The sequence below is a fragment of the Syngnathus typhle genome, linkage group LG3, assembly GCF_033458585.1.
Source record: "Syngnathus typhle isolate RoL2023-S1 ecotype Sweden linkage group LG3, RoL_Styp_1.0, whole genome shotgun sequence".
Classification (NCBI taxonomy): Eukaryota; Metazoa; Chordata; class Actinopteri; order Syngnathiformes; family Syngnathidae; genus Syngnathus; species Syngnathus typhle.
Window position 1 is genome coordinate 4,755,944 of NC_083740.1, and position 27,741 is coordinate 4,783,684.

Here is a 27,741-nt window from a genome sequence, read left to right on the forward strand (position 1 = left end):
TTAAATCCAAAAAACTTTAAACGTATTGGTTAAACGCACATGCAAATATATTTTCTTATTGATTTATATCTCTGAAAAACTCTTCCCTCGTTCATGTACAATATTGAAAAGCTCTCCAAACACTTTTTCCTTTCGCTTTGGTTTTTTAAACGTCATGAACGCCATAAAGGGTGCCAAGTGTTTGGTTTCGTCGAGCCAGCAGAGGGCAGCAAATAGACGTCAAACGTATCGTTACAGATGAAACAAACTACACTAAAACAAAACAAAAAAAGAAATTAGTTTGTTCAAAAACGTATGGAAACTAAAATCTTAACTATAAATGAAAATCCCAAACCATTACAACTGTGATTGCAATACCGGCAAAATATACAAAGTAGGGCTTTAATTTAGGAGACTTTTCAAATTCTCATGTCATGTATATTGTAATATAGTTTTAGTTAAGAATTAAAAAATGAACTTCTTCAAGGCGCACAATTTTTTTAACTCATTTTTAAATTTGGATTTTAACAAAATGTTGCAACATCTCCTTGTTATGAAAAAGAAAGACACTTTAGAATTTTGGTATATTCACAAGAAACATTGAATTGACACACATCATTTTGCTTTTGCCGGCCACATAAAATGATGTGACGGGCCAGATCTGGCCCCCGGGCCTTGAGTTTGCCACATCCCTTACAATTATGTCTGCATTTTATTTTCTTGCTTGGGGAGGCATCACCAAGTCTTTGCGACATAACAAGAGCCCGAGACAAATTATCTCAATATTTCATTAATATGACCTGTAATCCAAGTCACTTGTATGAGTGACTGGACTGGAGTTGACCAAATCTATTCCAACCCAGAAAGTTGTATCCCAACGGCAACACCTAATTCAAACCATCAGGATTGTTTCCAGGCTTTTGCAAAGCTTGCTGAACAGGAGCTCTTGAGAACTAGATTTAGGCACGTCTCCCCAATATGGTGGCAGCTTCTCAAAACAAAAGCCCTCCTACATATACGTCATGGCAGGGGGGGGGATTCCTCACCCCCCCCTCCCTTTAATAGGCGCGTGCTGTCTCGCATCTCAGCATCCTCACCACACAGCCAATCACGCCACGCATCCAGCTCTGTGTGCCGCACGAAGTCAGGCTCTAATTAGACTGTAAACTGAGCAAGATTTCTTCTTCTGCTTCTCCGTACAAGTGGAAACAGACAGCATGAAGAAAACTCCAAATCCGGGTAAGGAGATTTTTCAATAGACTTGTGTTATTTCTGATGATTCGTTGAGATTTTATCTTGTCTTTGTGTCTGTAGTAAAGCCTCAGTTAAAAGTTGGTTTTGGTCAGTGTATCTCTTTTGGGATTATTTTGGAGGACAGTTGTGCATGAAGCACCCAAGGGTGCGCCACTAGGTCTCCTGGCTTTTAAAGTCAGATGTTCATCCCAGATGACCTTTTTTTCTCTCTGTGGATGCACCGGCTCCCTCGGGGACTCTGGCCTCATTGTGCTCTCACAGTATTCTGCTTTTGTGTATGGAAGTTTTTGGACTGTGCATAGGATGGACAACACTTCCCAGACATTTCTTTACGTACCGAATTAACTGTATTGAGGGCAAATGAGTTTGAACTTTTGCTGGTCTAAAAAGCGCTACATGCATTTCATAGCATTGTGTGGCATGCAATATTTGAGTACTTTTTAAAATACATATATATTTTCTGCCATATTTGGCTTCTAATGTTTTGACTCTTTCAAGGTTTAAAAATTCTACAGTGAAGCCCCCCAAAACTATTATAGCTGGTTTTCTTGATGATTTACGAGTGGAATAAACAAGTGAAGATTGACGTAGTAGAGACGGGAGACAAATAAAAGTTTGTCATTCTGATAAAATAGCAGAGTGTATTGACCAAATTCATATTATACAGCAGTGCCTTACGATTATATAGTAGTGGCTAAACTATTTATTTATTGATTTATTTATTTATCCATTTATTAATTTAATTGTTTATTTATCTATTTATTGATTGATTTATTCATTTGACCTAAACATAAATTATGATTGCTAAAATGCAGATTTTTGAGTAACTTTTCTTCTGGGCCCCATCTGCATGGAGAACATTTAGGAACACACAAGACAGACTCTTGGGAAGGGGTCGCTCCAGCTGAGACGGGCACAAGCAGATTCTTTGACGCAAAAAGGGCACCGTGAAATCCAGGCCTAGAGAATATTGCTCAGTCATTCATTGCTGTTGACCGAAAATCCCATCGCAGTCCCACACATTTGCTTCCACCTATATCGCAAAGTATTTTTGGGATGTTGATGGCGGGACCTGGTTTGACTTGATGAGCTAAATGGACTCGTGTTATTCTCCACTTTGAATTGCAGTGACCCCGAATGAACAGGGAGATTCATCGAGTGAATGCACTGCGCTTCTTTGACTCCCCCCCCCCCCCCCCCAACTTCTTTCAACGCATGAGAGATCACAGTCCACTGTGTTATATTGTCTCATGGCCTGTCCTCAGCTTTCAATATACTTCTCTGTGTTAGACATTTGCCCGGGGGAGCGTGTTATGAGGATTTATTCCACTTTGTAAAAGAGTGTTCTTGATGTTGACCTGCAGGTTCAAATGAACACTGGAGCAAAAATAATGTGGTGACAGTGGAAAAGATATTTGGGAAGAAAACAGACTCAAAGTTAGCTGCATTGCTGTGTGATTAAGGCTCATGTCAAAAAGGATTGCTAGTATTATTTAATTATTTTAATCAATACTAACCTTACTATATATGAGTTTGTCTCAGTTACTGTCAACAGAAATGATTATTATTTATCCTCTGTGAAGATTGAATGACTATTATTACTGCTGAACAGAGAAGCTGAGAGAGGAGCTGAGTGTTAAGTACAATATATCTCTTGAAGGGAGAAGTATGAAAAATTCAAAATCCTCATTAATATGCATGATAAATATTTTTTTTTGATGGGGCAGAGGCTTGAATGGATTAATGGCGTTTACATTGATTTTAATGGAGAATATTGATGAGTTAGTGTTTTGAGAATCAAATTAAAAACAATTGAAACTAATGTGCAAATTCAATGAATCCTTTGTTATGCTCCCGCCATTGACTCCAATAGTGTAGTTGCCGGCAAAAGGGAGTCGAAACAGTTCTTTCTTTCTTTCTCTCCCACAATGTCTGCATTTTTTTGCACGTGACTCACACATTGACCTTAGATTGCCACCACACTGCGATTTGATTCACAATCTCGGGTAGAGCTGCCAAAACTTGGTGGGTCGTGAAATTCTTCTTATCACCTTAACCTCCCGTGCTTGAGCTCATCTATTGGGATTAAACTGCTCTTATCATTCCTCTTTAGTCAGCAGCGAATTCAAAAGGCTCTTTGTGTCTGCGATTCTTATGAGGCCTGCTGGAGATACTTTGCATCCGGGCAAAAGTTGAATACATCTCATCCGGAGTTGATAACTTTTTCGCTCAGCTATTATCTCAATCCTCCAGGAAATGACACATCGTATTTGCTCGTACTTTTTTTTTACCATAGGATCCATCCATTCATTTTGACATATTGCTTGACTAGCACTTAACTAGATACGTAATGTGACTTTCAGAGGAAGTGTCAATAAACAACTGAGACCATGTGGTTGCAGAAGTGTGCACCCCCTCTCTCAAGTCTCACAAATCCTTACGGATGAGCGCACATGCATGCAAATGTGAGTGTGACATCATGTGCTACCGTGTCTAAAAATAGAGCGAGTGGACCGTGACGTTCCGACGTGTAAATAACATAAGGATGTAAACGGGTCACGTCACTGCTGCTTAGCGTGACGAGTAGCCAGCCAGTCGTGAAGGACTTTACTCATTAGACAAAACACCTGATGTTAACACACAAACGGCATTAAAACGAGTGTCTTTTTTTTTTTCCATTCTCCGGTTTTGCTTTTGCCCCAATTAACATCAACCTAAATGTGAACATCAGAACATCTCACCGTTTGCTTGTCTCGAGCTTCTTCCAAATAAACGCCTCGAGGATCGGAACGCTCTGCATCGTTTGTATCTTTTGCATGGATTGCAGTTGTCTGGACAGAAATTTCAGATCAGATAGTGAGTGGACTTGCAATCTAGTGTATCCCACGGGCAAATGCAAAACAGAGGCAGTAAGCAAGGATGTCAGCAGCAGACCAAAAAACAGAGATGAGCCAAACAATTAAGAAGAAGGCCAAAGAATGAGGTGTACAATGAACGGCTGTTGAAAAGAACAAGGCCATAGGTTCATCTCTGGGAATCATATGTGGGGCCCATGGTGGTTTTTGGGACATTTGAATGGACTTTCATACTCACCCGCCATGTTATTATTATTTTTTTAATTACTTTGAGAATATGTTTCTGAACACGTTATATGCCGTTATATGCAAATAGTACTGTATTGTATCAGTGGCGAATATTTGGGGATTTTAATAAGGCACCAGGGACAACTACGGGGGGGTCCTTAGTACCCGGAAGTAGTTGACGGTGAGCGGGAGTTTCGCCGGGTCTTGACTGTGACTCCCACCGTTGAGTGTGTTTCAGGTGAGTAAATTTGTTTAAAAGATGTTGAGCAGAAATCTGAGCTAATTATTTTTTGAGAATATGATACATGCGGTTACGGTTGTATAATGTATAATTTTGCCTATAACATGGACAGTGTGTGATGTTTATAACGGACTTTCAGTACCCGGAAGTAGTTGACAGTGAGCGGGTGTTTCGCCGGGTCTTGACTGTAACCCGAAAATGCAAGACAAAATGCGGGAAATTAAATTCGCAATTAACGACTGAAATTAATTTTCTAGAAATTACACCACCATAATAAAAATGTGAATTAAGGAAAAAAAAAATCTAAATTATATTCATCAAAATTAGAAGGGGGGAGGCAAGTAAATAAACTCATCCCTCGTTTGCTAATGATTTGGCATGAACATAAAGCCCGAGACTTTGTTTACAAACAGAAAGAAAGATTTAGATTTACTGGTTACATTCACGCATGGGTCATTTATGATTGGGCACAATCGACAATAAATTCTGACCGTATGATAATAACTGAGTGAAAATATTGCAGTGTCACAGTTTCAATATTACGACGCTAAAAATCACCATTTTAAAATATTTGAGAAAATAACAATTCTGTTTCCCCCATTGAACACAATAAATTAAAACAATCCATATTCATTTTAAAATTCTTCAAAATAAGTAACCGTGTCTTATGACCGATGAACTATTTTTAGATCAGACTCAAAAAGCTCATCTGATAAGCGCCAGGATTAGCTGTCATTAAAATTTTACTTTTTAAAACCAGGATAAACCATCAAACCGCAAGATCAATTCTTCAGGCGGGAAGAAGGAACTAGATCTGATTCAGTTGAGCTGTGACCCTCCAACTGGGAGGGGCAGGAGAAACATCTGTCCAGAAACCCATCTTTCAAGTAGGTTTCCGATACATTGGCCTATCCCCACTTTGCCGTCTTTGTGTTTTCCTAAAGTCTTCCTCAGGTATTGATTTGGGCTCCAACTTGGTCATTTGATTCACTTCCCCTGTCACGCTCATCAAACAATCCATTCCGGGCGTGCTCCGAAGCCAAACTCCACATGAGCAGAGATGACCGCAGAGCTTATGTGTGTGTTTGTGTGCGTGCGCAAACACTGGCACATGTGTGTGGAGATTGTCGAGGTCCAAGTGGTGGATTTGGACATCAGGGGCTTGGCATGCTGATTATAGAGTGCCGAAGCCACGAGAAACCGCAAGAACTCTCCGTTTCTTCTCTTTCTTTTTCCAACATCATCCCTCTTTCAATTTCGGGCACATAAGCCGAGTTGGAGGTGAAGGCGGTGGGGCCTCGTGCTGATGTGGCGATTTTTTTATAGGAGCTTTGAGGTTGGGATCACAAGATAAAGTCGAGATTGATGGGCTTTTAATTCAAATGGCTTATGATTACATGAGCTAATTATTTCGCATCATCATCTCTGCGCGAGCGGAAAAATTCATTTTGATCGCTCTTCACTGGATAGTTTGTTGTTTGATCACGCAGAAACTATGCAACTGATGTTTCAGAGACTTTTGGAATGGAGAAGAGCCACGGATAAAACAGACTTGCATTAGTGTGGACGGAAAGCAGATGACCTTTTGACCTCAGTGCGTAAAACGGTTTTGATTCAAATATCCCGTCAAGTCATCAGTGTTGTTGTTCTCCTAATCTGACCATGATTGTGACAATGTCCACAATGGTGTCAAAGTATTTTTATAACCAGAAACCTCCTCAATCTTATAAGTGATGTTTGATGAAGCCCTACTTTACGCAAGTTGTTCTGCCAGCTGGATTTTAGGTCTAATGGTTACCGTATGGCGCAAAGGAAATATGTCAATTGCAGCACGGCCATACCGTGATGAGCCGACGTTGCGGCTGGCTCGACGCTCCAACTGACCTCGTGATGGGATTTCAATTGTCAGCAAAGTGCAAAAAAGAGGAGCCTATAGTTGCGGCTGAAAAGGAGGCCGTATTTTCCGACTGGATTTGATTAGATACGCTGCGTGAGCTGCTCGTATTTTGTATATGTGTGTGTGGGACAAGTAACAGGGTCACGAGTTGGTTCTAATTTTGTATATTTCCCAGCGTCGGCTTGTTGGCCTTCGGCGTAGACTGGACACGGTGCCAGCTGCTGACTCAACATGAGCAATGATGTGGCCTTTCTTCACCATGCTGACTTTATCAGCCCTGAAACGTCTTCACTTTTTTGGGGAATCTGTGAAATGGCTGCTTGTGATTTATGCACTTTTACATTTATTGTAAAATTTTATTCTCCTTCAGGCCGTGTTCCCTTAACCTTCCACCACCGCTTGCTAAGGCTGGTTGGGCTGTCCGGATCTGGTTGTGATCTTGGCCTGGCTGCTCTCAACCACTTTTGGAGGTGTCTGCCATCTTGATTCTGGAACCTCTAATTTGTATTTTGCATGGCACACTAGAGTGGAACAAGCCCACAGCTACACAGTTGCCACTCATTTATGAAGAACTCAAATAGTTTAGATGTGCCATGCATTTGATGCTTGGCTCTTTGTGCTGGGTTGGGATGATATATAAATATATTTTTTGACAGCAAATGCAGCATTGTGCAACTATCTTCAGTCAGTTGGAAGGTCTTATTGAAAAATCACAACACATTCGAATCTTATCCTTAATCATCTTTGATGCACTTCAGAATCCTTGAAATTGATTCCCGATTTAGTACAAACTTGCCATAATGGCACCACGAGGAATTATGAAGCCACTAAACAACATGCAGGACAGCTATTTTCTTAAGGAAGCTCAGTCGTGGGCGTACAGGGTTAGCTTCTAAATTTGGCTTCTTTGGTGGATGAGTGATGTGAAGAGTTTTGTCATCCTCTGTACTTGCCCCAGGTTGGATGTGGAGCAAACGAGGAGGACAGCGCCTCCCCGTGCACCCCCCCCCCCCCCTTTCTCTTGGCAGCACGTGCATTGCAATGTATGACGAAGACGCGGGTAGTGAGGATGGGAGGGGGGGGGCACGTAGCGCTCTGGTGAGGTCATCCGACTGTGGCTGGCTGCACCGCATCACACTGCTCGTCTTGTTTTATTGCTCATCAGATCCCATACGAGTGTGGTTCTTAAGGCTCCACTGTTCTCATCAAAGTGTCTGTAGCGGCATTTGAGTTTGAAAACATTGTGTCATTCTCCATCAAGCAACACGTTGCTTAACCAATTAATTTAGATTCCCCCCCCCCCCCCCCCCCATCTTTTCCACTTTTTTGGCTTTTTACAGACGTCCAAGACTTGCCATGCATCAATCGCTGGCAGGCATCCCTTAAGTGGACGCTGGCGTGCTGGTGACTATTTTTTCCCCCCCAGTTGTTATGCTCCACTCTTGCGTAACTATATATAGCATGTTGGAGTCACGCGTTTTTGTGAGGGCTTACATTAATGTGCAGCCCAAGGCCCACCATCCACTCACTCAGTGTGTGTGCTATGGAACCCTTTTTAGCGGGAGTGTGTGTTTTTTTTTTGCATGATTGAACAAGCACACGTGACTGACTGTCTGTGCCTCATGACCATCTGCCCCAGTGACTGCCAATATAGGCTGCGTCTTTAGCGTATGTGCTGGAAAGTGAATTTCTGATCATCTGTGTGTGTGTGTGTTCAGAAGATGCTCTATCATCCATGATGAAGACGTTGTCAAGTCATGTGAGTTGAATGCAGAGTATGTTCAGCGGGTGTTCATTTCATTGTTCGTAGCCATTCCGTGCGATGGGAGGGTGAGCCTCGATCTGGTTGGAATGATGGAGTGTGCAGGTGATGAAAGGTATGTGTGAGGGAGGAAGAATGATGTTGTTTACAAGAGCGGGCAACCTGATTATAGGCGGACTGTCTGTTAAAGAGGGAGTTTGTAGTGTTCAAGCAAGATTTGGATTTTACGCTTATTTGTGATAAGTGCAGCAACGTAGAAAGATGGGCATTCATAATGTCATGTGGTTATTTAAGTGTGTAATTAAGATAAATAGTCACAAAAAGACAAACTCCTTGCATCAGCAAAATAGGAGCACCAGCAATTCTATGCTAGCATTAGCAGCGTAAACGAGCCAACATTAGCCAAGATCGCTATGTTGATGACTAACTTTGGATATGTAATGATGAGCTGCTATAACATCAAATTTTTATCAGTCCGAAGTTTTACTTTTTGGAATCCTTCTGACCCCTCTCATCTGCTCGAGGTGCCTCCGTTCTGTTTTCGTGGTTTATGCACAGTTATGAGCATTAAAAAAAAAATATGGAAGTGGATATTTCACCATAGATTCAGCAAAGCTCAGGGCAACAGGTCAGTGCGAGGTCGCTGCGGTGTGCTCGCTATGTGTGCAATAAATGATTGACACTTCTGTCCCTGATTGGTGTTTTCTTTTTTGCTGAAGCACCAGATGGGACCAGACAGAGCTATTATTTTCAGATTATTTTCCTTATGTACCTTTGGCAGTTTGACTAAATATGACAGTCTTTTTTTTTAAGGGCAGACCCCCTCTTTAAGATGCTCAGTAAAATTAAGCGTACAACCAGATGGAAATGATGTCATCCCTATACAGCCACTAGCCATTTTTTCCATGGGGATGGGAATCAGAAAAACGTGTCAATTGATTTTTACTTTTAAAAAAAACAAACACACAATTTGAATGTGTCTTAACACATTGTTAGCACAACAAACGCAAAATAAATTGTCCATTTGAATAAAACATTTAGAAGATGACATGACTACACAGAGGAGCCTTTTAAGGACTTATCCTGTCTATCTCTCTCTTTGTTCAAGTTTAACTTCGTCACACCATGACACAACCGGCTGATTAGCCACACGAGCAATTGTGACGACACAAACACACACACACACTTGGCCAAGACAATGTCGACACTGTCGTGTCACAAGCAGACACGCGTGCTGGAATTGAACAATGGTCTTATTGTAGCATAAACACTCAAACGAGAGTAGTATCTGTAAATGATGGCCTTCCCCCCACGCACGTCATTTGGGTTCACATATACACGGGCTCATCTTAAAAAAAACAAAAAAAACCCTAATCTGCTTCCTCTGCTCTGCCTCGCATCACTGCTCCGATGTCTGAATGAGCACCAGGATTGAAGAGGGAGGGAGTCCATTTGTTTGATCTGGATCTTCTCCATTTGTCTTCGTGCCATTTAAAGTTGAGATTCACTCTTAATCACACTTGTTCGGATAGTTGTGCAACTAGAACACGTGTTGACTGAATGTTTCCTGAAAGAGAAGCGGAAGCAATATCCTGTGTCTTTTTCTTCAACAGTTTGTGTTTCCCAACGAGAGTGAGGCTCTAGTATAGCGGCCTTTGACCCCTTCTGACTGCTAAATGGGCTCAGAGAGTGAATCTCAGCAAGACCTCAGCACTAATGTCCACTGAATATTGTCAGTACATGATTCCTCTTTTATTTCATGCGAGGACACAGTTTAAAAAAAAAAAAAACAACTGCTGATGCAGTCACTTTTTTATTTGCTGTGTGTCCATAAATAGTGTCCCAGTGGCTATTTTGCAACGCGGACAACGTCTGCTCCATCAGAACCAACAAAAGGCAACGATAAAAATGCTCCTCTTTATCTTCAACAGAGTATTCACTCAATTCCAAATTGAATTTCCCCTCATGCCGCACTTTACAGACTATCTTGGTGTTATTTATATTCCCAAGCGAGGCCCACCACGAGGAACGCCAAGCTTAGCTTGCAAGCTAGTGGCTAACACCTCAAGTCGTAGCCCACTGAATACACTGGTTTTTATCTCAGCTGTGGAGAGCATGCAAACTCCAAGCTTGAGCTGAGATTCAAACCTTAGCACTGGTTCTGACCATGTGTTTCTCAACACTGACATCAATATGAGCATGAAGCCATTTTGGTGTTGACTATAGAAGAAGCTTAAAGAAAGCAATCAAAATGTGACTCCATATGAGTCGCACATGGCCCGCCGACATCAGTTGTTACCCTGACAGACTGAAGACATTAAAAGTTGGAGGAAGTCAGAGGGAGGAAAGAGGGGAGGGTTGAGCACGGGGGGGGGGGGGGGGGGGACAGGGTGACGGGGCAGCAGGAGTCAGTCGGTCGGGGCATGAAAAGGGGAAGTTGTTCATGAAGGAAGGGAGAGTCTTAGTCCAAAAAGTGGCTCTCTGAGGTGGAATTATGGAGCGAGCCAGAATAGCCAGTAAGTGCAGTCCATTTCTCAGTCCATAACTATTTGCACGAGAGGAGGCAAAATGGGATTGGTGTAATGCCTTTCTTGCATTCTTCGATCTTAAAAAGCGCATGCACCACCATCTCCGAAGAACTAGCATATGTGCAGCAAACTCCAGCGATCGCCTCGCTGTCACCAGCACCACTTTTAATCTTCTCGTGCTTGTCAATATACAAACTGCGTTAAATCCGCATGCCTCCATAGGAGATTGGATGAATTGCGGCTGATGGTTTATTTTAAGATACAAAGGAGGAGAGAGAGGAGCAGATGTCAGAGGTTTTGAAGGAGGATCTTGCAAGTCTTGGGATGCTTTGGTTGTGTCATCAAACTGTAACTCTGAATGCGTGGAACAGCGGCTCGTCTGCGCTGAGCCCTAATCCACAATTTTAGTCTGATTTAATCCGGACGTCATGCCGAGTGACAGTGCACAAATTGGTTTATAATTCAAATGTGGAACACTTTAAATCACTTGAACAGACTACAACGCTTGTGATGTGTGTGCAAATCGTCCACATGGTGTCAGTGTTGTTATCCAACATCATTTATTTCTCTGAAAGGATGCCTGAGAGTGATTCATATTTTAGAATTAAAAATCTGTGTTAATTCCTATGATCTGTTTGTTTATCTTTTTGCTGCTCTTTCAGCTACACTGTTTGCTCCTGTTGTGATGACTCATGCCAATGACCTTTCAGCAGATTTTTTTATTTTTTATTTCTGCGGCGCTGGTTGTTTTGTAAAGTATTTAGAAGATGTTAAACATTAGCTTCAAAGTTACTTTACATGTAGACAAATAATATGACAATGATAACGGTCATATATTCTTTGTCTTCTGGAAAGAATGATAACTCTTCCACTATTTGAGTAAATCGTATATACATATCGCAAATTGCATTAATATGACATGATCACGTGACATGCCAAAAGAACCCCAATTAGCCACTCCATGACTGAAAGAACTCAGAAACTATACCAGTCTTGCAGCCTTCACGGAAGCATCTCAAACAGTTATGATCTCAGAATGAAGGAAATCAAGGAAGTTCAGCTTGTTCCATAAAAGAGGTGTAGAGGATATCCTTTTGGAGTCAACGCCTTACATTTGCGCCTTCGCCCTCCTGCTGCGTCATATTCATTTATTTCCCAGCTCATTTTTGAAGTATAGTGAATAATGGGGCCTTTACATAAATGTGTGACAGGTCAGGTGATATTTTCCAGCGTCATGATGTAAGAGGAACGCTGAAGGTGTGAGAAGAAAATAACCAAAGATATCTAATTGCAGCCAATTTGGGAAACATTTCCTCATCATTTCTATTTAAAAGTTTATAATTCAGTTTATGCATAAAACGTCCATTCAAAACACCTTTGAATGAAATCAATTAGAAACATTAATGTACCGTATAATGTGTGCACTAATTGTCCATATGGTATCAGTGTTATAGCAAATTCATGGTAATTAAGTCTATTATAGCTAATATTGTTTTAATCCCCTTTTGAGCTTGTCCCTTTGTATTGTGGCATTGCTATAAAGTAACGTCTTAAAAATATATTTATGGTCTTAATAATTCAATACCATTTTACACAATAAGCCTGCACTGCAGTTCAAATAATTTCTCCGAGACGCTTTATTATTATTATTCAATTTGACAAAAATAGACGCTAAATCCTCATTCATAAATTTTTAACGACTTAAAAAATAACGACTTATGTAACCAACTCTTGTGTCATTCCTTAGCACAAATAAATAATGCCAGATCTTTCCAGACACACACACACACACACACACACACACACACACACACACACACACACACACACACACACACACACACACACACACACACACACACATCCGTCTCCAGATGTTGTTTTGGAACCTTTCCTCATTCTGTCATTCACCACTAGTGTGTGACCATGTTTACCTAAATACACTGGCTGTGCTATCGTGTATATTTCTCACACTGTCTTTTTTTGGTTTAATTGTGTCCTCCCAAACACTGCGGCACAGCTTTTACAACACGACTCACTTGAAACTGGCATTGCTACTGATGGGCCACACACTCTGATGCATCTAAGTACAGTGTGTATTTACAGACTTGTATTTATAAATACTATGTTGTCGACTACGTTTTTACCAGCACGTGCAGTGCGCCGGCTTAAATGCACAAGTTATAAATGTGCATGCATGTGCAGCTGCAGGATCTGTGCTATATATTATGTGCACACTAATTAAAAAAAGAAAAATGTCAAAAATTTAAGCGACAGATGTTCTCCTCCTTTTCCAGCACCTTTTTCTGTTCCTCATCCAGTGACACCTCCATTGCAACTGTGCCGTAAACGCACAATGTTTCCCTGTGTCGCCCTTGGCCTGCTTTAGTGTTTTATTAGCCTAAAACTAGAATAGAACTATTGCCTCAAATGGACTCTTGCAAGCCTGTAAAGGTACCAGCTGTGACTGCTTGCATTTTTTTGCCACAAGAAGACTGTTGTGTTGTGTAATCAATGGTGATTAGATAGAACAGTCTGGGGAGTGGACGGGCCTGCTTCCCGTGTTGGGGTGTGTTGACTTTCCTTTGAGTGTTGACTATGACCATATACGTTAGGCTAATATGGGCCATCAATACTCTCCTTCCGTGTAAATGACCGATCATATACGAATTAGAGTTAGGCAGTACGAATCATATTTGCCTGTGCAACCAGAAGATCAACTTTGGTAGTTCATTGGTGGACCAAGAAACCTAGATTTGATGAACCCTTTGACGTTTCGTACTTTTAGTAATGTATTTAGTCATCGACAACATCAGTGCTCTCATCGACCCAAAAACAATTTGACGACAGTGTTGTACTAGCTCTGACCTGTTGGGATGTGCCCCTCAAGCCCAACATTTCCATTTGGCCCAATAACAAAAAGTGGGTTAGGTGCTGGAATTTGACTCATTGCCTTGAGGCGCCGTCCTGGTTTAATGTCAACTTTTACCAGGATGTCAACTCTGGTTTTTACAAGAGAGTCGCAACCGCTGAAGGGAGCGCACTTTAATTAACATGCCGGCTGGCTTATGGGGGCCCCTTGGTGAAAAGTGACACTTAAATCTATACATTACAGTACTTGAAGAGCCTTGGCAGTAAGGAAGGATATCTTGACTCATTGTAGGTTGGAGAAGGCTTAATTTACACACAATTCAATGGCATAAATCCTTAATGGTGTCTGTAATAGCAAATTGGATTAATGACCAGCCTATTCATTTCAATGATTTGAAAGATGATTTATGATTTAAGTTACAAGTTTACATTTATTTATTATTGTTTACTTCCGTGTTATTCCTGCCAACTGTGTCGTTGTCCATGTACGTTTTGGACATTTGACCATGGAGGTCTCACGTGTTCCGTGAATATAAACAAAGTCATATTAGATATACGCTACTCATAATGTTGATATACAGGACCCCCCCCCCCCCCCCCCCCCCCCCGCACACACACACACACATGAAGGGAATAGAGGGGAGTGTGTCTTCTGCAGGGAGGGGAGAAGAAGGAAGAAGGAGGAGGCGTGCGTGTTTATTCTCCAAAGTTTGAAAGTACTTCTAAGCCACAAGTTCGGGGTTGTTAAAGAGTTGTGGGCGTGTGACACACTTGTTGCCACCATTTGGACACGAGCAACCAACGCTAGAAATATGTCGGATTCAGGAGTCAATTCACACCTGGAGGGAATAATTTCAGATTTTGAAGGTTTGTGTTCTTTCAGAATTGATTTGATATAAGGAGAACGTGTGCATGTACGTGATTGTAATGTTTATTCGAATGACTCTTGATTAAAAGCATTGTCAGATTTGATTGTATAATCCACGTTATTATTTTGCTGAGACTAGAAAGTTAGTCCCCCCCCCCCCCATATTTATTCTCCAATGTCACCACCAAGCATCTTATACATGATGTGCCTCAGGGTGTGGTTAGCCTACCTTCAACAGATTGATTTAACAAAACAATCAAAAAACAGGTTGACAACCGGACCCAATTTGGTCACGTTTTCATCTTAATTGAATTTAAAATGAAATCAGTTTAACTTTCGAGAGAGTAGCTCAAGATAAAGTCGGAAGCGACTCCCCCTCGAAAAAAAAAGTTGTGTACTTTTACAAACTTCACGTCGCCTTTGTTTGTGGAACCGACGTGGTTTCCTTTTGTCACTGTTATCTTTTTTTTTTCTCCCTCTTTTACCTTTTTCCTTTTCCTCCTCCGGCCACGCTTACTTCCTCCAGCTGGTCTTAAGCCTCAAAGTCCCTCATTCATGTTTTTATCAACAGAAGGGCTCACGTATAGACTTTGCTAGCTTTTGTTATTTTTCCTGTTCATCTGTGGGGTGCCATGCTAAAAAGTAAACACTGCACATCAAGTAGTAGGAAAAAAACACAATTGGTCTTGCATTAGATGTTAGCAAAGTAGCAATTTAATAAAAGGCCAAACACGAACATAGTATAAAGCACATGATCTAAAATAAAATTACTCGTCAAAGGTTGTCGCCTGTGGCCGAGCACCATTTAACAGCTGGCCGGATTATCTTGTTAGCAAAAGTAAAAAAAAAAAAATCCATCAGAAATGCTATTGCCCCTTAGCGATTGAAACCTTTCGGTTAAACATCTGCTACCAGGATCTGCACGCAACCTACCTCACGCGTCGTCCATCTTCATCCAGAACATGGGCAAAATTCCATTCTGAGGGTCGACCCAACCTGACAAATCTTTTCATGTGGCTTGGCCAAATTTGTTCTTCGCAACGGCATCAGTAAGTAGTTAGCACGTGATGATATGGGGTGTCAAGGATCCGTCCGACAAAGCGGAATACTTTCGATCGCCTGCCCTTGGCTTGCCGAATACAGTTTGTTTTTGCTGGTTTGCACCGCATGAGGATTCATCTTCCCGATGTCTAGAATTTCATAGGAGATTATGACAACAAGGTTGGCCTGAACCATTTTTCAACTTCTCCATTGTGATTATTCTTATGCCAACTTTTTGTGTGGGCACATAGAGTGTATTAGTGTCAAGAAAATACAATATATAATTGCATATATACTCTTTGTGCATTTCTCACTTCATACTTGAACAACTTAACACATGGGGTGTATTACGACAAATAACCGTGAAGTACAGTGAAACCACACCTGCTGCCATTTTTCTGTTTTTGAAGCACCACTAAAGCCTTTCTGCTCTATTCTCTCACTTGAGATACTGGACGTCAATTTGTAAAAGGTAGTCCAACAGTGTTCTTAATGAGCTTCCTCCATGGACCGAATCGCTCCATTCTAGCTCATAGTCTGGGAATGCCGTTTCACCGGGAACAATATTCCTTCATCGGATCTGTCATCCCCTCACTTTTCGTACCGTTCTTGTAATAGTCATGCTCGCATGATTGGAAACCTATTTCCATGTTTATCTAGTTGACCACATTGAAAAGCCTTGAGGAAAAACATAGGATCACAGTTGAGTGATCGCCTTGGAGATGCGTGCTTTTTTCCATTCCCCTATATTCGTAAACATGAAAGGGAGAATGTCCCAGTCCACATCTTCTCTTAAATCAAGAGCACTTCACTGCACACGCTGTAAATACAAAGTCAAGCGTTCAAGTTGTGCGCTTTATTCTCAAGCCTGTATAATCACAAAGTAACCAAGAACACAAATAGTCATCGGAACAGGTCAATCATTTCCGCAGCTTTTTTTTTTATTTATGACCAACCACGTGAAAACGCATATAGTACATATTTGCTAATTACACGATCAGTGTAACATCAATAGATTAAGTAGAGAAACAAAGACTAGTGTCGAAAGGATCTTAAATTATTGTTGTCTTTAGAGTTTGCTAAACATTCACTCTGCTTGTATAATCTGCAGACTAATGTTGGCAGACTAACATAATAACTTTGGCTGGATTCAAAACTAGCCACAACCTTGGAATGGATTTCTTTTCAACATTTGGGAAATGAAAGGAAAACTGGGGTGAGAAGGACACTGGCAAGTGAATTAGCACAGTTCACTAGAGTAAATATCCGCTTAAAGACATTGCAAGTTGTTTTATTGTGCTCGAGTGTGTTCTCATGAGAGCAACATAGAAAGAGAGGGATGGTTACCTAAGTGTTAACATTTGTGCTAACATTGCTCGCTGTTTAGGATGGTCACGTGGCATTAAAATAGATTCTAGTTACCGTATTTTCCGGACTATAAGGCGCACCTTCAATGAATGGCCCATTCTAAAACTTTGTCCATATATAAGGCGCACCGGACTATAAGGCGCACCATTAATGCATCATGTCAGATTTTTAATCCAAATCAAATCATTCTCCATTTTATCTTTTTTATTTCAACTTCAGACGCAACAAATTACTTTATAATCACAAAATAATGATCCATAGTCTTTTTGATTCATGATTCATAGTCTTCAGCGGGCCACTTATGATTGATTTCATGTCACAATGCTTCGGGCCAGTTTAAATTCAGGAATTTGGTCCATATATAAAGCGCACTGGACTATAAGGCGCACTGTCGGCTTTTCAGAAAATTTTAGGTTTTTAGGTGCGCCTTATAGTCCGGAAAATACGGTACTTCATGACAAAAGTTTAAAACAAAATGGCACCCACTATTGTGATCTTATTGTTGTTATTGTTTTCCATTCAAATTTAGATTATCTTTCAGACCTGTCTAGAGGTCATCCAAACTTTTTAGATATCAAAATGAAGACAAAATAACATTTAAGGTTAGCTGTATAACCGTGGAAGCATTTTGTTTGCGTTTAGATGTGTGCTAACAGAACATTAGCATCGCATTTATGCTTACTGTAAAATGTTGATCTTATTTGAATTCATCGGTGACTTCTATTCACACTTTAGCACTAGTGATGAGTTCTTTACGATTCTCTTATGCATCAGCCAAAGTTGACCTCATGACACGATTTTGTTACCTTAGCTGTCAATGTACAAGTACGTTCCGCTGTACTGTACATCTGTTATTCATTTGACGGATGAGTCCTTGAGATGTCCACTTGTTTTTGTCAAACGGTGAATCGTATCAAATGTCTACCATGTTGGAATGAAGCGTCTTAAAGCAGTAAATTAGATTAGTCTGTTCACGTTGTTGTAAAGGGCATACGGGAAAGCGCGAGTTCCTCTTGTTTTTGGGTATGCTAGCTTAAAAATAAACACTGATGTATTCTCGCAATGCAGGAACTCACAAAAGAAGAGTTTGTTTCATCAGATGGCACGTACGCTCAGAAGAACCAGAGGCCACAAACTGATAAAATAATAAACAATTTGGATGGGAGCTGCTTTTAAGGGAGATGACTAAAGCTTGTGCGTCGTTATGTTAGCAGCTCGTGGGCATTGGCATGCCACGTCATTCATTCCCAGCTAGTGCATTCTCCCTAAGGGGGAGTCCCATCCCTCACTATCTTCGTCTTGTACAGTACATCTCTTTTCTCCTGTCACGACTAAGCTCGAGGAAGGATGCATGCTCGTGTTGCTCATAAATTCTGGGCAAGTGAGCAATTCTTGGCTCATTGTGTGCAAACACAGGATGCCTCAAATGCTCTTGCATGGAACTCCATATTTGAATGTGTTGCAGTAGATGTAGCATTAAGGTCACAAGAAAGCAACTCGTAAATTTCCTGAAACCAAATGCTGTGGGCGATGGGAGATGTCCCATCCCTGAACTCCAGGGCATTTAAGAACTTGATAGGAACTTTTTAATTAGCTAGCTTTATGACCTTGTGTTGTGCCTAGTGAAATATGTTCTTTTTGTCCTTTTCTGACAGCTCTGAAGAGGTCCTTTGAGGTGGAGGATGTTGACACTTCAGCTCACTTGTCTCCCGGTTCCAGACGCACTACCAACGTCCCCCACCGCAACGCCATGTCTCCCACCAGCATCTACTACCGCGACCTGGGCACCGCCGCCTCGGTTACAAACAACAACAACCTCAACTACACCCAGCCTCGTTCCATCATGGGCGGAGGAGGCTCCAAGACTCCGGAGCCCGTATCACGCCGCTCCGAGCTGTCCATCGATATCTGCGCCGCACCCAGCAAGCAGATAGACGCCACGAGCCCCGCATCTATGCGCTTTTCAACCAACAGCGCCCTAAGGCGCCCCGAGGTCCTCGGCCACTCCAAGACTCCGGAAATGAGCCACAAGCGGGAAGTCACTTTTGCCAAGACGGATTCCCCGGGGACACGGCGTAACGAGGGCAGCGGTCACGCTAACGGGACCGGCCGTGCCCCGGAACAAAGTCATACCCGCAAGTTTGAGCCTCCCAGTCCTGGGGACATTCGCAAACCTGAAATCAGCATCACCAGAGCTCCGGCGGAGAACAACGGCCATCACCCGGCAGTGCACCACCCGCACCATCCTAATCCTCACCACAACACCATCGTCACCACCTTCCGATGCTCCTCACCGAATCACGCCGGACGTAAATCCCCCAACCCTGACCGTAAGTCCTGCTTTTATTCAAATACATTGTTTGCTTCCGATCACAACACTTCAATTGTTTACTAAATGTAAAAAAAAAAAAAAAAAACCACGACCCTTTTTCCTCCTTTTTATTTCTACCGCCAGTAAAAAAGTTTGTTAAACGTGATGGCTGCAGTAACAAAGGCAAATGTGTCTTTTTCCTCGCAGGCCTGTCTGGCATTTATGGTAATCCATGAACTATTATGATATGTTATGAAAGCGTAACCTTGGCCATCAGTATTAGTTACACTTTAAATGCTGTCGTAAGGGGTTGATAAATAGCGGTGTTGTCATGCTACTATTCGTTGTTCTGCCAAGTATTTTATAATTAGCTGTTGCTTTATGGAGAGGAGTGTGATGGCGCTCTTTGCCCGTTTATTCCCATTATCCCGGAAGACGGGTCGAGTAGGAGGAATGTGAAAAAGAGTCTACGAAAACCAGAAAGCACTGGGCCCGTTGCCTTCCAACATCACTTCCAGGCTTCGGTACTGTCATTAGTAACGGTTGCTATTGACATGACAAAATGGCACATGTTGCTTATTTGAATATAATACCCACACACATCTATTTGAAGCATGTCTTGTTTTCATTTCTCAAAACTGCTCTGGTTGGTTTGAGTGCTTTTGAGCTTGTTAGAGGATGCCCAGATGTCAGATGCTGACACCCCAAACATCACTGCGTGCTGTTATTGATACCCTTTTCTTGGCCTGGATTAATTGTAGCTCAAGCCAGACAATTTAAAGAACACTGAATTTACCAAGGTCAACATTGTCGATGCAAAATCAGGATTTTTACATGTCGCTTGGAAAAAAAAAATCTTGCAGCATAATCAGGAAAGAAAAAGCAAAAAATTATTCATTCTGGAAAAATAAAAGCAAAACATTTTGTAGAATTTGGAGTCCAAGCAAAAGGTTCTTAGTGAGAAAATATAAGACCTCAAAAGAAAAGATCAGCAAAACAAGACCAGATTTTTCTTGCATACTGTATGTTTATCTTTCTTACTTTTGGTCACCTCCTCTTCTGACCATTTGACTCACTCAGGAGGAAATGACATCATGTATCCCTCACGCACATGTACACGCACGCTCGCGCACACACACATGCACGCACGCACTCTCCCTTCCTTCCGGGTTACGTCAAACCGATTGTTTCCCCGCCCGCAGGAGCACTTCCTCTAAAAAAAAAAAAAAAAAAAAAAGGAGTACTTCCTCTTTCTCTCAATGGTCATGTGAACCAAGTCGGTCAGCTTCCTAATGGGATCCCATCAAACTATCTGTCGAAGCTCAACACGAGACATTCCATTATGTTTCATCATATGGATTCCCAGTGCCGTATTTTGACAACACATCTGTCATCTTCAAATCACAAACTGGACAAAGATTGTATCGTTTGGATACGTTTCAAAAGACATAAATGAGGCTGCCTTGAGACCAAGGATGAATATCGGCTCTATTTACGTGTTTTGGACGTGTTATCTTGACAGACGGGCCTGCAGTTCATCAGTCCATCAAACAGCACCTTATCTTTTCTGGAGACGTCACTATTGTGCTGCAAAAAAAGCGCTTTCCGATAACGACGCTAATAATGTAGCAAAGTCAACAAATAGTGCCGTTACATTATTTTGTTTTCATCAAAGTAGATTTAGCAGTAAATCAAAGTAATATTTTCACTTTTTCACGTACATAATAAATTCAATCTGGCTCATGCGGAGATCCGAAGTATATCTCGTGTTGCCCAAATAAACACATGATCTCGTGCTGATTTATTCCCCTGAATGTGACGTCATCACGACGGCAACAAGTGGAGCCATTTGTCTCTTCTTTGCTTTGACCTTTTCAAAGTGAAGAAGTGATTGATTACTTTCTACCTGCCCCAAAGTTCACAAAAGGAAGTTTGCATCCAAGTTTACCAGGATTTAAAACTTAGAACAGTAATTTTCAGTGCATTAGTAGTTTGTGGGTTCCTCCTAGCGTTGTAGTACTATTAACAAGTATCTTAGTCATCGATTCTTTCTGTTGACAATCACAGTTTATGAGACAATTGAAATTTTTCTCATCACTGTCTCAAAATGTCATTGTGTTTGATTATGCTACCGGAATGTTTTTGTAATAACCTCAACCCGGGCACTAGGAAAAAAAAACATCCATCTATTTTCTATACCGCTTGTCCCCATAGTCCGCAAGAAGAGCGTTAACAGATGCCTTTTGACGTCATCGGTCACAAGTCAAGTGCACTTCCCAAACGCGCCACCAGGAGGCAGTATGATACAGGTGCAGCTGCCATTGTCAAGCCTTTCAGTTTTTCTATTCACACTCATTTCAGGGAGCGCAAACCAAACAACCTCGATGCATTTGTAAGTGGGGAAATTACGAGAAGATAGACTTTACACATAGATTTAAGATCTAAGTTAAAGCATGGCTAACGTAAACAAACATAAGTTCGGGGGCGTTCTGAAGTTGACGTTTACATTGAGCATCTGGGAGAAGTCAAAGGTTAAAGAAGTTTCCCACCACTGCTGCATGACCTTTGTCCTTTTAAGACAATTTGCCAAATCCCAGAACCGCCGCTAAACCCGCCCCCCTCAATAATTTGCCCACTTTCTTTCACTTTCTCTTGCCTCCATGTATTTCGTATTTCTATTAAACACCACATGCTAAAAGTCACATGTTGTCCAAGCAGATAAAAATGCTACGATCGGTCTCTTTTTCTTCTGACAAACACTCCAGTCAGCCTTTGTCATCTCAAGAAAGAACAAAAACTTGTGGGCTATGGCCCATCAGTGTCTCATTAAGCAACTCATGGGAGCATTTACTCTCACTTGATAGAATCTTTCTTTGTCCAGGCAGGAAAATGAAACAAATTGGCATTTCCGTGTCATAATTGAAATGGGATGTGTGGAAAGCAAAAAGTTCATACGTGGTCAGAGTTGCTCTGCTAATGATGTTTGGCCTGATGTTGGAGAGACAATAATTGTGTGTGTGTGTAGGTGTGTGTGTGTGTGTGTGTGCATGTTGCAGACAGGAAGGCAGATGGTCAGTTGCACCCCATTGCAGCCATCTGCTGACTTGTGCCGACATGAAGGGGGGGGTTTGATGTGTGTCTGCTTGTGCGTGTGTATACATGTGAAGTGAGCATATGCTAAAACCCCCAAATGGGACAAAGAGTTTGTGTCTCTATTCTCTTTGTGTCTTTGTACCAGCAACTTCAGTTTTGCAGTGAATACAACAAATCAATCGAAAAAAAAAAAAATCAAAACAACTTCAATAATCTACAAGTACATTAATTGAATATTTTTTTGTCAACAAGTCAGAGAATAGAAGCGTCTCTTGCATTTCTACATCTTTCTTTCTGTCGCATAACCCCACAACTGTAGTCGTGGTGCCTTCACAACTCAAACTGAATTGTACAACTTTTAGATGAGTTGTTCTGGGTCCGTTTAATGAAACGAATCTGATCTTTTGAGCATCAGAACTGGGTCAGTGGTCCGAAAAAAACATGCAGACTTCCGCTTCTCTGTTGTCCGTCGGAACTAACCCTCCGCTAATCCAGGAAGGGGCCACGGATTCCCCAGAAGACCCATCCCCTGGAGATGCCGTGTTTACTCTTCATCAGGGAAGGAATTCACTGCAGAACGTCACAAATAGTGAGGAGACTAGCGTAAGCACATCACTGTCAGTCCGTTCGTGCTGCTACAACATTCAGCACATCAGTTAAACAGAGTTGGAGGCGCAATGGAGACACTGGAGATGGATTCATCTTGCAGCGAGACGCACTGCGACCGTGAAATCGAAACTCCGCGTGAGTACCTGTTTGTCTGTGAGAACGTGTTTTTTGATTGAGGCAGATCTTCTCTTGCGGATTCGATAAGTAAACACACCCACGCAGACACACACACTCTCTCTGTGTCTTTGTATGGCCTTGGTATTTTTGCACAGTATGCAAGACAGTCCAGCTGGGAAAGCTTTGCTGGGTTTACATGGACATGAGGAAACGCAGAAGGCCAAGACGTCCTTCAAAACAAACGTCTTTATGCGTTCCAGCTTTAACCCACCTTCCTGCAAAAAAAAAAAAGAATGCATGTCGCTGGATTCTCTATATTGTCCAAAAGTGTGAATGCGATGAGACACTTCACACACATGCTGTCTCCAGCTGCACCACAGGGGAGCAGCGCAGCCTCAGTGCAAAAACACAACAGGAAGTCAGATTTTGTTATCATCCCTGGAGATATGTACACCGAGCCAGATGTTCCGCCTCTTTCCTCCGTTTCCATGTCTGCTTCTCACCCTTCCAACCTTTCCCAACAGTTCCGCCTACTTTTTTTTTCTGACCTCTGAGCTTTTACGCAGGAAGTTTCACCGTGTCGCCAGGGCAGCCGAGTCACCGACGTGACTCGATTTAATCGCCTTCATGTGCGCTGCGCTCTGATTGGTTTTCAGCGAGAGGCCAATGGAGTTGCTTCGCCTTGGGGCCTCGTGGCATCAGAAGATGCACTTCTTGCATTATGGGGCAGATGACTTCATTTTCAAAATATTTGACTCCTGCTTGACATTTGTCAACGGAAAATGGAAATCCATCGCCCCTCACCATCTGCGAGTGCTTTTCCCTCTCGCAAGGTTCACCATCGCGCTTTGAATTCAAATTCAATTTACTTACCATAAATTAGTTCCGAGCTGGGCTTCTTCGGCTCTTACCAGAACTAATAAAATAAATCTTGACACGTTTGATCTTTAGTTCCCACAAAGAAATAGTAAGGTCAAACACCACTGGTCATAAGGTTCATACTTAATAATTGTTTCTTGAGAGCTTCAATGGAAAATTTTTGGAAGAGAGACGTACTGTGGGAATGATTCGTTCGAACGGTTCAGTCTTGCAGGAAATTCATATGGTCACTAATTGGGGGCATTTCCAAAAGTATTTGGACACATACAGTTCTTATAGACCTCGTATATCGCCACGGATTTCAAATGATACCAAAAACAAGCGATAGACTTACACATTTTATTTAAGATGTTAAAATCTGAAATTAAATGTTAGTGCCTTGCTCAAGCAAACACAGCATGAGTCTATGAATTAAGAAATGAAATATGAGTTTGATTTGTGTGCTGAGTAGTTAACACTCAGTTACACGGAAAGTGTGAAGATTGAGTGAAACATTGACAGGAAGGAAACATTTGTGGTGAATGTAGTGAAAACGGCTCTCAGTTGTGTTTTGGAGATTAAGCACAGGAACAAATAATCAAATATATAATTTATGATGCAATAACCACAACCTGTATTTATCTTTTGGCTTGTATCAGACAAAACGTTGCCACACAGGAAGCACATTAGACCTGTGGAGATTTACAAATTATACAATTTTATGTTTCCCTGCTGCTGGTTTTGACTGAGAACGATTTTTTTTTTTTTCAATTTAAATTTTTAATTAATTTAATTTTAATTTAATTTCATTTAATATGTTGGTGAAAAATGTGGGATGATGCTAAATGATATCCTAAAATGATCATGTGATCAATTCGGACGGTTTTGAATAGGGGGGCGTGGCTAAATGGCGGTCACGTGACTACGCGGGAGGGCGGGGTTAGTAGCAGCAACAGTGTAGCCTCACCAGCTGGACTTTGCGATTGAGGAGTGTGTGCACCAGAAAAGTGGAAGAAAGCAAGAGCAGGAGAAGAACAGCTTTGGGTGAGTTGAAGCTTTTTTTCTGTCTTTCAAGCTAAGGGGGAGACATTTATTTGAATGAGACAGAGGAAGACGGAGAAGTTCAATGTGGTTGATTGAGGTGTTCCACTGGACTTGTCAGGTGTGGTGGTGAAGATTAGGTATACTAAAAAATCTCATGTCTAGCATTGCTATCCATTGTCTGTCTCCGTGTGTCTGGGAGAGAGATGTTAAAAGGGGGGGGGGGGGTCACACACTCCCCCATAGAACCAGCTTCTTTATACCTCCCTCCCATTGTGTCTTGCACATGCATGAATCAATGGACTCCACTGGGAGGGATGTTGTTACTTCTCAAGTGCTTCCCAGTTCCAAAGTTTGATCCTTGAAATGATGGAAGCACATACAAAAGGTGGTTTTATGCTCTAGACTTTAGTGGCAAAGTTCAGGGAGAGTTTACTGGTCCAACTGTGTTGCACGGCAGGAACTCCCCATACCAGTTGTTTGATCCTAATGCAACCACATTAAGTGCCTTTGAGTATTTTTCAAGCTTGTGGGCTGCGCATAGTTGTGTGTTGCCAGAATCTTCGCTGTTTTTGCACTCATGTTCAAGCTACAAGTGCATGCAGTGAGGAAACCATTTCAGCACAAAAACTTCTCAATGGGTGCCAATTAAAGCCACTCTGCCATTGTTTTACATTGACTTCATCACATCAACTCACTGTAAATCACTTTACAAACAATTCAGCAAAGGTTTTTGAAACCATTATGAGTGTCCAAATATTTATGGCATGGGATGAAAGGCTGATATTATCACATGAGCGTAATAAGATAACATTAGCCTACCCTGAGACGACAGTTGTCTACTCCAAAATCTCCATTTTGCTGCAAGAGTTTGTTATCTCGCTGCATTCAACCTCCTTTACTGCAAAATATGCTACATTGTATCATTTGACAATAAATGGGAAGAAATGATCAATCAATCAATCAATCAATCAATCAATCAAACACATACTAGCATTAGCTTAAGATGTTGCTTTGAAGACTAAAGTATTTAACTCCATTAGCTCACCTTTGACACCATGTTTTGAGTTTTGCTACTTCCCTCAAGAATATTTAACATCAATGTTACAAACATATCCTGTTTTTAAATGTTAATATAAGCAAACCGCTCTTGGTTGAACCTGTACAGTATTTGATGGGAATTAGTAATGTGAGAGGATTTTTATTTGGCGTTAACTACTTTTGGTCTATTTCATTTATTGCGATCATCTTCCACTTTTTCCACACACCTAACCTTATGCCCCATTGTTTATTATCCAGAGAGCCATAAAGGGAAGCAGCTGATCAATTCAAACATCAATCCATCCATTTTTGCTAGCGCTTGTCCTCATTGTGGTCATGCAGAAGTCAAACGTTTCCAACACTGAGTGACGACCGTGAGGTGAAAGGACATCAGTTGGGACCTGCCTTTTGTTCGTCTCCTTGGGGCAGACGCGACAAAGTGGCTAAGAATGCAGCCTGAGATAATATGGCTCCGGCCGGAGGTTTGATAGATCAAACAGAATCAGCACTTTTGTCACCCATGTGTTAGTAAGTCAGCTGTCCACTGGTTTGCTGTGAATTTAAAAGGTGCTTGATAGAAAAGGAGACAGAAAAAAAAATGGTAGTGATGGTAAAGGATTTGATAGACTTTTAGTTTTTCAAAAACACTTTCAAATTGGAAACAACAGTAATTTAAAGAATCTGTTCCCGAGTTAATCTGCAAGTATTGATTAACTCTTCAAGTAATGTTTTAACATCATACAAGTGAGATAATGAATCTGCTTTTCATTCGAGTCATTCAAGTCTTAAGTGTGAAAAAGTTTTATAGTTGGCATTCAGTCAGAAATTGAACCTAATGTAAAAATTAGACCATTTTCAAGGAGTTCCTTCTTAAATATGTGGTTCAAAGTTTTTTTGAAACATATTTTGCTTGAAAAGAAAAAAAAAAGTGGCAGCAGGAGCATTCGACTACATAGGTTCTTCTATAAATTTCTTGCAGTGTTCCTTCCAGATGCTGGAGAAATTGATTGCACATGCCGTTATTTTGAATTGTCATCCATTTGAAGTTCGATCATGCATAAGTTCAGTTATAACCTCCTCCAAAGCCCTGACAGCATTTTTTTTTTTTTTTTAACTTGGTGTTTGTGTGATTTACTGTGCACTACTTGTGCGTTAGGTCTGAGCTATTTATCATTTAATAGTTCCCCTTCTGGCTGTACCCCGTGACATCCTTCTGCATGTGTCTCACATATGAATAGTCAGAGATCTGCATCACAACACCTCCCAACGGTGTTGGCCTTTGCTTTGTCTGTCTCCCCAGGCCTGTTTACATGACTAAAAGAAAAAACAAATGTTGATGAAGCTGTTTGTTTGTAGATCAATTGTGTTTCGAAGGAACTATTGAAACATTTTCTCAAAGGTTAGAAGTTTGGAAGTTTGATCTTTTTTGCTCCCCCAACTCCGTGAGGAAAACACAATTTCAACACCTTGTCACGCCATCTGCTTTGCAGCGCGTTACCCCCTCGGAGGTTAAAACGGTGTAGGCCAGCACAGGGTTGAAAGATGAAAAAGGCCAGGAGCATTCTCCAGAGCTTTTCTGAAGCGTTGATGTCTGTCTGTGGCAGCTGTGGCCGTCATCGACAAGGCCCCTGTTTTGCTTTTCGCCTCATCACGTGGTGGCCAGAAACGTGTCAGGATTTCTAATTGGTGTGTTTTGGTGATTCGGAAGGTTTCAGTGACAATGCGCTAAAAGTCAGCCAAGGCACGATTCTCTATTTTTTTTTTCTGTACTGTGGGGTG

At 41.5% G+C, this 27,741-nt stretch overlaps 1 protein-coding gene across 5 annotated transcripts in view; it reads left to right on the plus strand.

Annotated features, from left to right (window-relative positions):
• Nucleotides 1–1,181: 1,181 nt before the first annotated feature.
• The window catches only part of septin9b (septin 9b), a 37,205-nt gene continuing 10,645 nt past the window's right edge, over nucleotides 1,182–27,741 (plus strand). Inside the window, exons 1-2 of one of the 5 annotated variants that reach the window (XM_061273735.1) lie at nucleotides 1,182–1,218; nucleotides 18,548–19,222. In XM_061273735.1, coding sequence (XP_061129719.1) covers nucleotides 1,197–1,218; nucleotides 18,548–19,222 — 697 coding nt within the window. In that variant the 5' untranslated portion in view covers nucleotides 1,182–1,196. Of the gene's footprint in view, nucleotides 1,219–10,593; nucleotides 10,733–14,325; nucleotides 14,483–18,547; nucleotides 19,223–22,884; nucleotides 23,041–24,795; nucleotides 24,925–27,741 lie in introns of those variants that run through there. The other 4 variants (XM_061273733.1, XM_061273732.1, XM_061273736.1 and 1 more) reach the window with 4 other exon arrangements.